The 15,658-nt window shown below is 46.7% G+C and overlaps 1 protein-coding gene across 3 annotated transcripts; it reads left to right on the top strand.

Moving 5' to 3' along the window:
- Window positions 1-378: 378 nt before the first annotated feature.
- On the top strand, window positions 379-10,979 carry toe (twin of eyg). 3 transcript variants are annotated; one of them, XM_018008700.2, is made up of 6 exons: window positions 379-3,039; window positions 6,081-6,290; window positions 8,226-8,366; window positions 9,346-9,756; window positions 9,819-10,003; window positions 10,216-10,656. In XM_018008700.2, exons 1-6 carry the CDS (start codon window positions 2,739-2,741, stop codon window positions 10,516-10,518), a joined length of 1,551 nt encoding a protein of 516 aa, XP_017864189.1. In that variant the 5' UTR covers window positions 379-2,738; the 3' UTR covers window positions 10,519-10,656. The 3 variants fall into 3 exon arrangements, with proteins under 3 accessions (XP_017864189.1, XP_017864187.1, XP_089323064.1); XM_018008698.2 differs by having other exon boundaries at window positions 380-3,039; window positions 10,199-10,979; XM_089466938.1 differs by lacking the exon at window positions 379-3,039 and adding an exon at window positions 5,354-5,543 and having other exon boundaries at window positions 10,199-10,979.
- Window positions 10,980-15,658: the final 4,679 nt, after the last annotated feature.

Below are 15,658 nucleotides of genomic sequence, written 5' to 3'. Positions count from 1 at the left end.
ATAAGTATATATTCAGTGCGCGGCTCATTCGGAAGCGTTTACATTCCAAATGAGAACGTACAAATCGTCTTTAACCGTTTAGCGGGGGTTCAGTGAGCGCCAGTCGACATCGCTCATTGGCTGTCGAGCGCATACAGCGAATGCCTATGCCAGAGAGAGACGACTGCTGTGCAGGCAGCTGTAGTAGCATTGGTGTGACTGGCACGCCTCTGCTGTATGCAGCGCTCTCACTCAAATTGAGTGCGACTCAAACTCAATTGAGCCCGTAATTATGACATGGGCATTTTGATTATGTAAGTTAAGCTACAGTGTGAAAATGAGAAGAAAAAGCAACAACAGCATTTAAGACAAATTTTGTGTTTCTCTCTCACAGTCAAATTAAACATTTTTCAGTGAAACGCAACTTTTTGCTTAGTCTTCTATCTTTGGAAATAAATAAATATTAATTCTCGTAGACGATTGTGCGCGTGCGTGTGTGTATATGTGCATACATATGTATATGTCTGTGATTTTTGTTGTATCTGCGGTGGCGTTTTGCCGGTTAAAGTTTGCCTTTTAATTTGAATTATTGTTGCTTTTGCGGTAGCAAATTACAGCCCATTAAAATTGATTATTTTTCATTATCTGACAGAGCGCTAATTAGCAATCAGTCGAGCTGGCAATCACGCCCCATCGAGGGCCTCCATGTTCTATATATAATAGATGGTTTTGACCAAAAATTGCCATGTTGTTGATTGCAGTGGTTGGCTCTATGGAAGTGCGGCCTGTGCGACACTTTTGCTGCAATGCGACGCCTTCAAAGTGGACAATTGGTTGCCAAAACAAACCAGAGCTTCCGCTGTATAGCTGTATACATACGTATCTATGTACATATGCAAGGCACGAAAAGCGCCGTCTTCAAAGCTGCACAGGCCTACACAGAGTCACGCACGATGAGCGGCGCTCCATTTGCCATAATCACAACGGCGAGAGCGAGAAACAAGAGCTACCGTAGTTCGTCCGACAGCCATTATTAAAAAAGAAAAAAATACTCGTACTCAACATACAATCTTACAGACTTACAGACATGCAGACATACCATCATACAACCATGGGCCGCAAGGGCACGGCAATCCAAAGAAAGCCAACCAGCGTCGTTGCTTCACTTACATACCTATATACAGACACACATATGTACATATGGATATGTGTGTACTGGAGAGTGGAGGACTTGTGGAATGGGCAACGGGAATAAGCTCGGGAATGGGCAAATAAATCAATTAGGCGCGTCGCCTCGTGTCGCTTCGGCCACTGTCTGTGTAAGTGCGTCTCGCTCACACCACCACCGGGCAGTAGGAGTAGGGTGGATGTGAGCGTAGAACGCAACACCATGATTTTTGCTCGCTCGCTCTACCAACCAACGAAAGCTAAGTGCATCCCTCTCGCACTGATTGTGTGTGTTTTGCGGTGGGGTTGGTTTGAGCTTAATCGGTTACTGTTACTGGCTAGCCAGTCGCGAATTCTTGGCTTTTTTGCCTGGACCTGCCATTGATGTCTGCCTTAATGCGTTTTTTGCTCACCCTGGCCCGGCCTTCATGCAGTTGGATGGCTCCTGCACAGCGGGCGCCCACGCTGAGCCATTGCAAAGCCAGTCCGCAGACAGCCAACGGACAGTTGGACGACGAGGTCCGCCCGCAGTGGCAGACAAGCAGCAACCATGAATGCCCTCATATATCATAATCAAAGTGTGCGATTAGCAGCAACGGCTGCCCGGGCTTCCGTTCGCTTCACAACTTCTCTACCAGCTCCCCCGTTATGTGTACGCCCAAGCAAACAGTTGACAGAAAGAGAAATAGAAAAACAAAAATGGAATACAAAAAACTTTTACCATGTCACACATACGCCCCATATTACAAAACAAAATCACTCATCAATTAAACTGGCCGAAAAGTTTTTGAGCTGCTCAACAGCAGCTGCTCTGCCGCTAAACAAAGCAGCGCGCTGCTTAGGTAGTCAATTAATTATTGAACTTTTACTACTGTTTGAAAACCGAAACTCGCCGAAACGCTCAATTGTGCGCTCTCTCCCACACACACTCACTGATTCACTCACTCACTCACTTACACACGTGCGAAAACGAGTAAAACAAGCAGAGCCCCAATGCTCGCTCGATGGCAGCCACAGCTACAAGCAAAGCAACAGCGACGCTGGAAGAAGAAGACGAGGCAACAACAGTCGAGAAAGAAGAAGAAGAAGAGCTTGAACTGTAACAGAGCAGACCCCGATCAGCTGCGGCAGAGAGACAGGCAGGCAGGCAGGCGAGCAAGCAAGCAAGCAAGCAGGCAGGCAGGCAGAGGCAGCAAGCGCGCCGAGTCAGTTTCTGTCTCAGTCTCAGTCGACTCAGTCGGCGTCAGCCAACAGCGTGAGTGAGTGCGCGTCGAACGGGAACGTAGCCCGTTCGCGTTCGTTTCAATTTTCTGTGCTCCTCTCGAGCGTGTTTGACTGTGTGTGCATGCATGTCTGTGTGAGTGTGTCGCAAGACGAGCTCAAAAGGCCGACGGTTAAGCAAGGCCCATGTCAAAGTTGACTATAGCCGAAATTAAAAAAAAAAAAAAAATTAATATTGCACATACTTAAGCACGCGCTCAGAATTCAAGATAATCCTAAACTTATAATCGGTTGACTAAGGATAAAGACAAGTTATCGATAACTAAAAGCGTTTACTGTGCTATTTTGCGTTAGTGTTGTGCAAGTGGGGCATGGCTACAACGGGGGCAACAGCAGCCCCCACAAGGACCTCCAGCAAAAGCACAACAGCGGCTCAAGCGCCAGCCGTCGATTATTCAACCGTCACGCCCACTTGCACCACCGCCACAGTAGTCATGCCTCCCGTGGGCATAGCGGCTGGCTTGCCCGTGGGCATGGCAGCTGTGCCCCATCTGCCCCTGCTGGGCGGCTGCTTGGAAAACACGGCCAACAAAGGCATTGCAACGGGCAGCGGTGCGCAGCCGACGGCAACATCAACTCCCAGTCTAACGGCCGTTCTACCCACGCCCACAGGTGAGTCTAACAATTCCACTTGGCTTGACCCTTGCCCCGCAAAAGCTCGCCAAATCCTGCGCGGCTCAGCACCTTGCTGGTCCAAACAATTCCCTGAATTATCAAGGATATAAAAAAAAAAAAAAAATAAAAAAAAAAATACAAAGTCCAGGCGACAGTCCCGAATTAAAAATTCCTGACCGAGTCTGAGTCCGAGACGTGGCCATTGGAAAAGCGCAATGATTTGGAAATTTCACAACAGCAACAACTACAACAAGAACAACAACAGCAACAACAATAAGTTGACTGCCAACTGTTTTGGTCTTTCGCACATCAGTGGCAATTTGTTTTGCACAAGTATGGGTTGTCAAATAAAATTAGTTCATGTCGGCGGCCAAAGCGGCCATCGAGTGGCCACGTCGAGATGCGACTGCCACTGTCGGCGTCGACCAACTGCCAACTGCTGGATGGTTGCGGGTAGCGGCGGTGCAGTGGGCGGGGGGCGGGGTAGCAGCGAATGTGGTTGCAGGCCAAAGCTTTGACTTGTCTCTAAAAGGTGTTGGAAGTTGCACAATAAATAAATAATTATAAAAAGAGCACAGAGACGGAAAACCAGCAAAGGCACACACTCAACACACACACACACACACACACTCTTTAGCTGCGACCGGCCTGGGCCTGGGCCTGGGCATGGGCATGGGCATGGGTACATGGCATACATTGATGTTTAAGCACTGGGCAGAAACCATACTTAAGGGTTTCGAATTACTTGATGCGTGTATTCGCATTATTCTTAGAAAGCCGACCGTATAAAAGGTGTGCACAATGATTTTCAAGTGTACATAGCCCCAGCTAAACCGATGCTCATGATGACGGCCCGCAGTTGAGTGCCATCCACTTGGTTATGATGTTTATGCCATTTATGTCACCCGACTTTGAGCTATGTGGCTGGCAAGCACTACGCTAAGCCACTTGACCGGAAATTAGCTGTAGCAACCCTTGAGGCTCTCTCAATGGTCATCAATCCGAGTGATGTATCGAAAGAGATACAAGATTTTGATACATGTTCATCAAGCTGTAGCTGAGGCGAAAATGAGAAGAGGAAGTATCGAACAACAAATTAGACTTGAATTGAAATAGAGTAGTGCTTGATCTTAATATTATTAGGGATCTATTTAGGAATTTCGCAGGAAGGATCGTGTAGAATAAAAACTAATTTGAATCTTACTAAGGATCTACTTAAGAAACTCTCCAAGTCCTAATTGATATATGTTTAAATGATAATGGGCAAATGCATATTATGTTGATCGAGTTTATCATTTCTGTGTTTTACAGAATAATTCTGCCTCTGAATAACAACACTTGGGAGATATTTTGTTAATTCTATGAGCTATTTACGTCTATAGGATATACAAATAATGAAGATAAATAAGAATTACCCAAAGAGCGCAGGTGTTTTGAATTTAAAAATAGCAAGTCAATATTAGTATGCCAAATCGAGCGATTAATGACAATTACAATTTAGATCAACAAAGATATAAGCTGAAAAATTATACTTTAAAAATAAACACAACGAGAATACATAAATTTAAAACGGACTTTACAATGTTTCAGAACAAAATATATTACTTTGACAATTCAAATTTAAACTTGATTTATAAAAATTTGGAGATGTTCAATAACGCCTCGTGCGAGTAATTTACACGCTTATAAATTCTATTGGTTATTAAGCTTTAATTAATCCAGCTGGCTGGTAAATCTCATTGCAAGTCGATGAGCTCGCTAGCCGAGCTAAACGTGTGAAGATCACAATATTACGCATTAAAAACCAGAAGCCCCAACGAGTAATGTGCTGCGCGCGACAAACAAGATCAGCGAGCAGCAACTGTAGAGATAGAGAGAGAGACAGACAGACGGAGGGAGCGAAAGAGAGGGCAAGGCGAGGATCTGGTGGTGGGGCAAAGCGCTTAGTGAGGGCTACACAAAAAGCGGGCAAGTTTAATTTATATGCAGTGCTGGCAGCCGCTGCGGCAAAAACTTTACCGGTAGCAATAAATCAAACTATCAATTGAATTCCGAGGCGATCATCACTTGTGCTCTCCCTCTTTCTCTCCATCTCTCTCTCTCTCTGTTTCTCTCTCTATCGCACTTTCTCACTCTCTATCTGTCATTCCTTTTCTCTCGCTCTGTTGCGGCGTCGCTTCTTGTTACAAGCTGCGCCAAGTCGTGCGATTTTAAGCCGATTTTGCAATTGACTGAGGTGCGTCGAGGCAGCCGTAGCTGTCGCATTGCTCGCTAAGATCGGTAGTAAATCATTTGCTGCAGCCAAGTTGCAACTTGTGAGCACACGCAGTGGTGCAGTGGTGCAGCGGTGCTGGCATGCCAAAAATAATATATATATATACAAAAAAAAAAAAAAAAAGCAGAGGATAAAAACAGAGGTGTTAAAATGTGTGCAGTTCTCGCGATCAGATAAAATGTCAAAATGAACATAAAAGCTTCTACATCTGAGGAATTGCTAATCGGTACAGCTACCCGAAGAAGCAGGCCATGCTCGAACCCAACAAATTGCCAGCGGAGACATCAGGAATTTCATAAATTCCAGCTCAAATTAGCTGTTGGCAGTCGGTAGTAGTCCACTGCAATCGTTGGCCGTGCCAAACTGATTCATGGACGGGACGGTAATGGACCACACCACGTCCACTTGACACGCCATTATGACCATAAACGTTGACACTTCCGCCAGCAAAACGGCAAAGCTTGTAGCACTCGTCGTCGTCTGTGCGCTGTGTCTTCGCCTCAGTCTTTGACGTGTTCGATCAAAAACAGACCGAAATTTGTCCAATCATTGTTACTGCCAGTCAGTCCCTTCCTTCCCCCGTCCAGAGCGGTCCACTTGAGCACTACAAATTTCTTGGTGTTTGGCTGCCATGCGCGGAATTCTGGCAGCAGCTTCGTTTAAATTCCAATTGACATTTAATGATTTTGATCACACCTCTCACTCACACTCACATTCTCCGACTCTCTTTCTCACTCTCTTCTCTTCTCTTCTCTTCTTGCAGCTCTGACGCACAACCACTGCCCGTCTACAGCGGTGCCAGCGGCTCCCACGTTGGGCCTCTTCGGCAACGCGGGCAGCTCACCTCCGGGCACAAATCTCAGCGCTTTGGCCTCCCAGCATCGGCTACTGGAACTATCGAGGTTCGGCCTGAGGGGCTACGATTTGGCACAACATATGCTGTCGCAACAGGGCGCTGTATCCAAGCTGCTGGGTGAGTATGTGGGCGTGTCGACGGGTGGGTAGGTGGGTGGGTGGTTGGTTAGGTTAGGTGTAAGGGCCTGACCAATGCAATCAGCGACATCAGCGTCAACATTGAGCGGAACCACAAAACACGCGCTCCAAATCCAATTGCCATGTGTCCCGCTGAATTAGGGGCTCAAGCGTCTGTAATCGATTTGGTCAACTACTGTAACTCCCGGCGAGACAAGTTGGCCGGCCACGTATACACGACAAATCGATTGCACCTTACCATGCCCAATGCCTCGACACCTGGCCAATAGCCAATGCTCAGCAACGAGCCGTCGCACACCTGTTGCCAATTACACACACACACACAACTCTTTGCGCTCCAAATTGCAATTCTGCGCGCCTGGCGTCAGCTAGACCGAAATTCCAAGGGGGCACTCGACCGAGGGAGGTTAGCTGTAACTTTGGATAGATTAAGTCTCTGTGACAAAGGCCAGGTGTTGCTACCCAGAACTCCGCTGCGGCCAACTGCAATACCCTATTCCAGTTAGCCAAATCGAAGCGTCAATTTGTTCAGCTCAAGCAAATTTCCTTTGTTAGCACGAGCATCCCACTTGACTAGGCTAATTACCATAAATCTTTGGAGAATCTACTGACTATGCCTCTGCCTTGATCTCCATACGAGCTAATGAATGCGCTGCTCAATTCGCTCACCGCAGCCATTCATTGAGTTGTCTTTGAATCACACTCACAAATTATCTGATCTGTGTGCAGTCGCCAGGGCAATAATTCATTCACAGTTGTTAAATAGACAAAGGGCGGTGTCAGGGGCTTTGTCGCTAGTTAATTTAAGCTGTGTAAATGTGTAAATAATTTCCGTTTTACTAGTTTTTTTTTTGCAAACCTAAATTTACATACATAAGCGCAACTGCATAGAGTATGAGTACCTTTTGCCACTCGGACAATGTGTACTCAATCAATGTATGGTATACATACTATTGTTAACTACACTGAGAGAAATGAAACGCAAATGTATGGCAATCGAGTCAACTGCAAGTTAGTGACATAAAATGATTGAATTACACTTATTAAGTATTTATATCGTGTTGGTTTTGTATATGTATTTGGCGTATAAATGCGTGTTAACTATCATTTTAAATCGTCAGCGAAAATCATCATGTGGGTTAATTTTATTGATATAGATACTTTCTTCAGATCGCCTTGAAAGTTAATATTCTCCATTCATCCCTTTCCTCATTTAACTTTTATTTTTCTCTCTCATTCTCTCATTTTTATCTCTCTCTCTCTTACTCTTTCTCGCTCTCTCTCTCTCTCTGCCCCTCTCTGTCTCTCTCTCTCTCTCTTTCTATCTGTCTGCCTTTGGTTCTTCATATATTTTATTCTAAAATAACACTCACCTTTTCTCTTAATCTTTCTCCTAAGGTTTAATATATTATTTATGTATCGCTATTTATCCGTACATATTTATAAAATCATAATAGGTTTTTTCTCTAGGTGTGACCCCTTATTTCCTAACGCCTAATTCACAAGATAAACAGCGTGCGCCTGTCACTCGCTTCCGACAAATTATCAACGAGAAGCTGCTCGGATGATGATGCTGCCATTGTTGTTGTTGTTGTTGTGCGAGTTGTACAATTGTGTCGTAGCCAAATATTCAAATTAGCGCGCCATTGAATGGGGGAACGCGCCTTCAATTGTCTAGTTAGGTCGTCGTCAGTCGGCGGCAGTTGGCAGCAGGTAGTACGCATTGTGTTGGCAGCCGGCGGGCTTTTTGACCGATTCGAACGCCCACACGAGCCCCCAGCTTGATAATGTGAAAATTATGCCAGTAGCCCCAAGGCAGAGCTCAACATGTGATAGTATAATTTAGCATACAGAAATAAAAAAGGTTTAGAGGTTTAGTTAATGTTCTTGTTCTTCCTCTTCTTGTACATTGCAGGCACATTGCGTCCGCCTGGACTGATTGGTGGCTCGAAGCCAAAGGTGGCCACGCCGACAGTTGTCTCCAAGATCGAGCAGTACAAACGCGAGAACCCAACGATATTCGCGTGGGAAATACGCGAGAGACTGATTAGCGAAGGTGAGTACCCAAAGGCGGGGAACAATGCATTGGCCATGCCAGCACACAGTTGGGCAATTGGCCAGGTAGCCGAGATCAGGTAACAGTCCACACACAGACTCAGTTGAGCTAATTAAAATGAACTGATGGCAGCCCCCCCAAAAGCGAAATTGCAGCAGGCATTGACAAGCTGCAGCATCAATGAATGACTGGTCCGAGTGCGTCTGGGCGGGCATAGGGTTACGCGCAGCTCCAGCTCCACGCTGAACTCAGTGCCATCTAGAGCTCCTTGAGCAGCTGACAGCATCGGCTTGATGTGTTTATGGTGCGGCTGTCAGTACTCGAGCTCGTAATGCGAATTAGCCAACAAAAGAGCTGCGTTCCTTAAAAGTTTTGTGGTTGCAGCCTCATTTAATGTTGTAAGCGAACGCGATTTGTGTGTGTGGTGTGTGTGTGTGTGTGTGTGTGTGTCTGCTGGGTCTCTGTGGGAGAGGGAGATTTATCGATTGGCTAATTTATGAACATCCGCTCCTGGCCAGAGTCAATTGATATGTAAATGTGCTCACATTTGTGTCACTCAACGTTGAATACACCGCAGCTACCCGCCGCACCAGTTCGGCTCGACTCTCGACTCTCGGCTCTTGGCGCTCGGTGATCGGTGCTCGGTGCTCGGTGCTCCGTCTGTCAATCGCTCGCTCTCTGTGCGATGAATCGTCCGATTGCCATCGCTCACATGAGACGTTCGAACACACACAAAGACCACTCTGGCCGCGACTGACTGCTGACTACTGACTGCTGGCTACTGGCTACTCGAAATGTAGATCGCAATCGCAGCTCGCAACTGGTCTGCTCATTACAGTCAATCTAATTTGCGTCAGCCGGTATTTGGGTTCATGAGCAGGTCACGACGCACTGCAGCGCCGCATCCGGCGCCAAACAACTCTGTATAATAGTTCCCCTTCTCTCTATCGCTCTCTCTCTCTTTCTCTCTGCTGCTCAGGTGTTTGCACGAATGCCACTGCGCCCTCGGTGAGCAGCATCAATCGCATCCTGCGCAATCGGGCCGCCGAGCGCGCCGCCGCGGAGTTCGCTCGAGCTGCTAGCTATGGCTATGCACTGCACCCCACGCATCCGCACTCGCATCCGTACACGAGCTTTCCCACCTGGCCGGCCACGTTGCCGGGCCATCATCCGTTGTGGGGCGCCGTGCCGTTGGCCGCCAGCGGCGCCTTGCCCGGCAGCAGCAGCTACAACAGCGACGGCAGCTCCAATCCGAATACCAACAACAACAGCATCAGCGCAGGAGGCGGCAGCAGCGCGGGCAGTGGACGCTTGTCGTTGCCAGCGCTGTCGCCGGAGTCGGGCAGCCGGGACAGTCGCTCACCCGACGTGGATGCCAATCGCTTGATCGGTGAGTCCAGAATTCCTTCTCAATCTGGATGATCTCTAGAGTGATCATCTCTGCCTTTGCAGACATTGAGGGCGAGGACAGCGACTCGGAGGACAGTGACCAGCCGAAGTTCCGGCGCAATCGCACAACGTTCAGCGCCGAGCAGCTGGACGAGCTGGAGAAGGAGTTCGAGAAGTCGCACTACCCCTGCGTGGGCACTCGCGAGAAGCTGGCGGCACGCACGGGACTGAGTGAGGCGCGGGTGCAGGTGAGTTCCGTCTTGCACGAATGCCGTGTACAATGGACTGTGCCCGATTATTCTATTGTTTTGTTGCCCTACTAACCACACACACACACACGCACACGCACACACATACACACACACATTGACATGGACACACAGACGCGTTTGCTCCTTTTTTTATCAACTAACAAATTATCTCTCCGTTGATTGATCAATTAGGTTTGGTTTTCCAACAGACGAGCGAAATGGCGGCGTCATCAGCGGGTCAATTTGCTGAAACAGCGCGGCTCAACGTCGACATCGCCCACACCAGCTCCAACGCAGCAGGAGCCCAGCCTACAATATGCTACCCGTTCCAGTGCTTACCAAACCGAGGGCAACAACAGCAGCAGCACCACCCACAGCGTGCCAGTCATCACCACCACCACCACCACCCACACCAGCAGAAGCCCTACGGGCCACGGCCCCGACCCACTGACAGCAACAGCGCCGCCGCCTGCCTCAATCACAGCATCAGTTCCATTATTAATGGGCGGTGAGCATAGCGCCTTTCGAGCGGCCCTGCCCTCTGGCTCGGCATCGGCATCGGCCTCGGCCTCCGCCTCGGCGTCGGCAGCTGCATTTGCGCTCAACTTTGCCCGCCAGTACATCTGGCGGCAAATGGGAGGATTACCGCCCAAGGAGCCGCAATCGGAACTGGACGAGGAAATCAATGTGGATGCAGAGACGGAAGCGGAATCGGAGGCTAATTAAAGAGTGCAATCAACATGTTGTTATTCCAGAACTAGATACATACATACATACCTGCATATACATATGCCTATATGTAATCCCAATCTATGAATCATGCATGTCTATGAATTTGGATTTGGATTTGAATTTGTCAGTTTCCTATCGCTTTAAGACGACAATTTAGTGCAATTTTTAACTTAATTTATTCAATTTTGCATTCCAAAACACGTGCTGAGTACAAATAAAGACGGAATCGATATATACGATATATCGTTATATCTCGTATATGTATAAGACAATATATAAGAGTTGATCGTATAATTGGTCGGGGTGTCTATGGGTGAGAGAGACCGATAGAGAGGGAGAGGGAGAGGGAGAGAAAGAGAGAGAGAGAGAATATATATATATCGAAATATGTATACTTTTATATATAAATATTTAAATAGAAACAGAGAGTAAGTGAGAGAGTAAGAAAGACAGAGTGAGAGAATGAGAGGGAGATGGAGAGACTGAGAGAGAGAGAGAGGTAATTTAACAGAGAGAGGCATACTAAGAGAGAGAGGTCGCCAGACTAAAATATTGAGAGAACGAAGGAGTGAAGGAGATCGAGGGAGTAAAAAAGAGATCGACAGATGACTCAGGCTCAAATCTATTGATCTATTAATAAATCCATATACCTCGTATATGTATAACATTTTATTTCTACATGTATGCACATATATAGAATTTGTGAAATTCTCACGGGTTTCGTATAATTGGTCGGGAATTCAGCAGTTGACACCCATTGACGTGCGAGAGAGAGAGAGAGAGAGAGAGTGAGAGAGGGAAAGAGCGAAGAGGAGAGGTGAGGAACGACTGAGCGTGCGAGTGAGGGAGCTCGACGCGCATTCAAAAATAACTCAAGTGGACAAATCTGACAATTTTGTGGCTACCAAGACGGAGTCAACAGCAACAGCTTCAGCTTCAGCTTCAGCCACCAGCTACAGCAGCCAACTGCTACGGCTACGGCTACAAATATAAATACAAATACAGAGGCTCTGAGTCGGAGGCTCAAGTGGCTGCGAATGTGTTTGGTGTTTGGTGCTTGGTGTTTGGGCCAGGGTCTGGGTCTGGGCTCGCGGACCCGGCTCTGGGCCTGGATGATTAATGTGGCTTTAATTACATGCGCTGAGAAGTCGTCGACGTCACCGGCCTCGTTGTCGCCGTCAATGTGTATGCTCGGATGGATCACTATAATTATATAGATGGCCGAATTAAATTTTAATTTAACGCCTGTCAAATCAGAAAACCACTTGTATAATCGTTCGCTTAAGCGAGCCACAGCTCCGAGCTTCGCTTCTGGCTCCAAAAAAAAAAAAAAAAAAAACAAGACATGCCCGACTCCCTAACAGTTATTCATTTCACTTCATTCCATTTACTGTCCGACCGCGTTCCTATTGAAAGAAAGAATCAATTGAAGCCACAGCGCCAGCTGCTATTATTGATTGTAATGAGCCACCGAAGGCGTCAACTTCACCAGCTCGACGCGAATCCAGCCAGCGCCGAAGAAAGAAACGAAATTGAAATAAAAAACAAAAATGAAAGAGACCTCTTGCACCATCCAGAGACTGAAAACAATTAAATCCATGAAATTTAAATACCTGCGGCTTTTGATGAGTCGCTGAAAAGCATTGTGCGCTGCCCAGATTCATGAATCTATATGTATATAAATACATGTGTGTATCTATATATTGTGTATGGAGCACACTGAACTATAAAGCGTGCGACTACAGTGGCTGTCCGATGTGGCCTACTTGGTTGGCGGGTGCTATATACATATATAAGACTATAGAGGAAAAACAGTTTAATCAATTGTCTATTTTACTCTGCAACTTTCGTTTGTGGTAGTTGCACGATGTAGTCCAGTTTAGTCTTAGCTGAATTTTAGCTTTTTGTAATTAGAATTTTCATTAATGTCCATAAAGGTCTGACTATTTAGTTATCTTTCTTATCTAGCAGTATCCTTAATTCCGATCATCTCTTTTAGATTTGAAAATATTCATAATCCTTAGGTTCCTTAGATGTTGTCTTCTAAGACTCTCAACAAGTTCGGTCAGATATTCCATTCTAGAATAGGGTACTTAAGAGATTTCTGTTAAATCTTTGTCAGCAAGAGAACTAGAACCCTTCAGCTATCCATACATCTATTCTAAACATTTTTTGAGTATAGCTAAAGACAAGGCATCGGCTATTTTAGATCAACAAAGTCCATTGAAGTTGTTATGAAATTAACATCACATAAAAATACGTCCCCAATGATCATCTCCAGAAACCAGGAACAGATTTTGATTTGACATATTTATAAATGTCTACAGATATACATATACATATGTACGCAGATATATGTATATGATATGGAAAGTACAAGAACTGGGCTATTCGCGCATTGGAATGTCTCTGACTGCATCCTTGCCATAGCTGTGGCTCTTAATTGCCAAAGGCGTTAGTATTAAGTGGTTTTCGTGCTTATTATAAATATCTCTTAATTTTTGCGATCCTCACATGTGCATGTGTGCTAGCATATGTGTGTGTGTGTGAGTGTGTGTGTATGGCAACATCTTGAAATGGCAATCACCGACTGCCTTAGCCTTACTCCAGAGCTAACCAGACAAGTGGAGGACGTCGTCGCTCCTGTCGTCGGCTTTGTTGTCATTATGTTGTGTTATTTGGCACGATTTGTTGAACTAAGGAGCTGACGCTGAATCGTCGTCGTCGTTGTCGTTGTCTTCGTTGTTGTTGTTGTTGTTGTCTGCTTTGCACAGACCTGTGGCCGTGGTTGGGGCTGTGCGCGGTTGCATGATGCTGCCGATCGATTGAAAATCGATCAGCAAACGATCGGCAAAGGCGGCAGTGGAAATGGAAATGGGAACTGGTCAACCGGCAGCAGTAGCTGCTGTCTCCGACCCCAACTGCAGCTCCAACTGCAACTCCAATTCCAACTCCAATTCGAATTCCCATTCCAACGGTGAGTGTGACTCTGCTGTAAGTGTAAATATCATCCTTGAGTCTTGCTCTTGCGGCAGCTTCAAATGCCCCCAACTCTTGTATGGTGCATGGCGTATGGGAGCGGGAGCCAAACTGGCGTCGCCTCAGTGGATATAATTGTCGCATGCAACATCGCGGCTATCGCACACATTTATACTTTAGCACGATGCGAAAGAACACGGAATTGGCCAGGTAGGACAGGTAGACATGAAAGGTAACGCATTGCGCTGCCTGACTTGGCTTCGCCTTGCTGTCGCTGAGAGTGAGAGAGAATAAGTAATTCACTTAACGCTTTAATATCGCTGATAAATGCCACAAGGATTCGCCAACACATTGCCCACTTAATTGGTGCAATTTTCAACGATTTTATTTTATTTGCATGTGTTTTATTTAGGGACAAGGCAGAGAGGAGTAAGCGAGGGAGATAGTGATAGAGAGGGGAGCGGAGGGGGAGACATCTGTGTGCCTGAGCAGACTTTATGGCAGCGGCGTGCGAACTGAGCTGAAACTCATTTACATACCTTTTCGTTTGCTTCTCTCTCTCGCTCTCTCTCTCTCTTTCGCTTTCTCTGCCTTCATTCTCTCTCTCACTCTATTTATATAGATCGCGTTCGCATGGCACATTGGAGACAGCTGCTGATTAGTGAATGCTGCGCTGCAAATGAAGTATGAGTCGCACAATTGGACCGGATGCAGGGAATGGAAGATGGGACGCACATGCTTAGCCAAGCTCCAGGTCCACATTGACCATTTGGCATCGACGTCTATGCGAATTTAATGCAATGGCTAAGCCTATAATTTGATCATATCCACACTATAACTCAGAGCCTGGCCGAAGCTGGTGCAAAATGCCCAGTGGCAACGACCACGAGGCGTGCCCCACACCAGGTCCCGGCCGGGCAGTGACAGAGCCGCGTATAATGGATGCGCAGCAATGCCATTTCTGGCAGATCGGGCTGCAAGCAACGGCTTCTGATAAGACCACCAGCAACCACGGGCCACCGAGACTCTGGCTCCGCAGTAGTTGTTGAAAGCGTCGGGTGACCAGTGGTGTGGAGCCGAGCCAACTTGCGCTCACTTAGCGGGCATGCGTCATAACTTAGGCCGCGGTCAGTGGTCGATCGGATTACCCGGCAGGCATTTCAATTCAACACATCCTTTGCTCGCCTGCCCAATTATACCACAGAGCCACTGCCACGCCCACACCAGCGCCCATGGTTTGCGCAAGGGGGCGTGCGAGATGGTGACGCAAATTATAGCAATGCGCTGACTTAAATAAATGCGCAGGTTTTAAAATTGAAAAGGAATTAACGGTGGGCAGTGCATCCATCGATTGCCTGGGCGCGGCTCCACTGACTTTCCAGATTCCCATCTCACCGGCTGAATGGCAAAAATATTGTGCATAATTATATGCTAATGCTCCAATTGAATTATGGCTGTCTGCATGCAGCTCTCTCTCTCCCACTCTTACTTAGCTCTAAGCATCTGTAGGTAATTCCATTGGAAATTACTGCTGCCGGCGCCATAGCTGGCGGCTTTCCAGAGTGTGCTGACCACACACGCTCCGTTTATATTCGAATCACTCATGTAATTGCATTATTTAACTAAAATTAAAAATAAATTGCAATCGATTGCCATTGCGCGGTTTCAAAACCTTCCTAAATACTTCAATGAATGGCCAAAATATTGCGCATTCATATTCACATTGATTTACTGCTCTGTTAATTCCCTTTCTCCTTTGTTCCTCTCTCATTCATTCCAACGGTAAGCATCTGTGTCTAATAGCGAAGGAAATTGCTGCTCCCGGCGCCATAGCTGCTGGTTGGATTTCCAACAACGGGACCACACACGGCTCATTTGTTATTGGAATCGCTCATGTAATTCCAGTGTTTTTTGTTTACCGACAGTGGGATTGATTATTGT

The sequence above is a fragment of the Drosophila arizonae genome, chromosome 4 (assembly GCF_054131065.1).
Source record: "Drosophila arizonae isolate 15081-1271.41 chromosome 4, UAZ_ARI_1.0, whole genome shotgun sequence".
Lineage (NCBI taxonomy): Eukaryota > Metazoa > Arthropoda > Insecta > Diptera > Drosophilidae > Drosophila > Drosophila arizonae.
Note: the sequence above shows the minus strand (reverse complement) of the source record. Positions and strands in the feature narration are given on the sequence as shown.

What these genes read in the sequence shown, in the direction of transcription:
- toe (XM_018008698.2), top strand. Translation starts at nt 2,739, where the DNA reads ATGGCTACAACGGGGGCAACAGCAGCCCCCACAAGGACCTCCAGCAAA. An exon ending in CGTTCTACCCACGCCCACAG is followed by an intron (nt 3,040 to 6,080) that starts GTGAGTCTAACA and finishes CTCTTCTTGCAG; the next exon opens with CTCTGACGCACAACCACTGC. An exon ending in TGAGTGAGGCGCGGGTGCAG is followed by an intron (nt 10,004 to 10,198) that starts GTGAGTTCCGTC and finishes TTGATCAATTAG; the next exon opens with GTTTGGTTTTCCAACAGACG.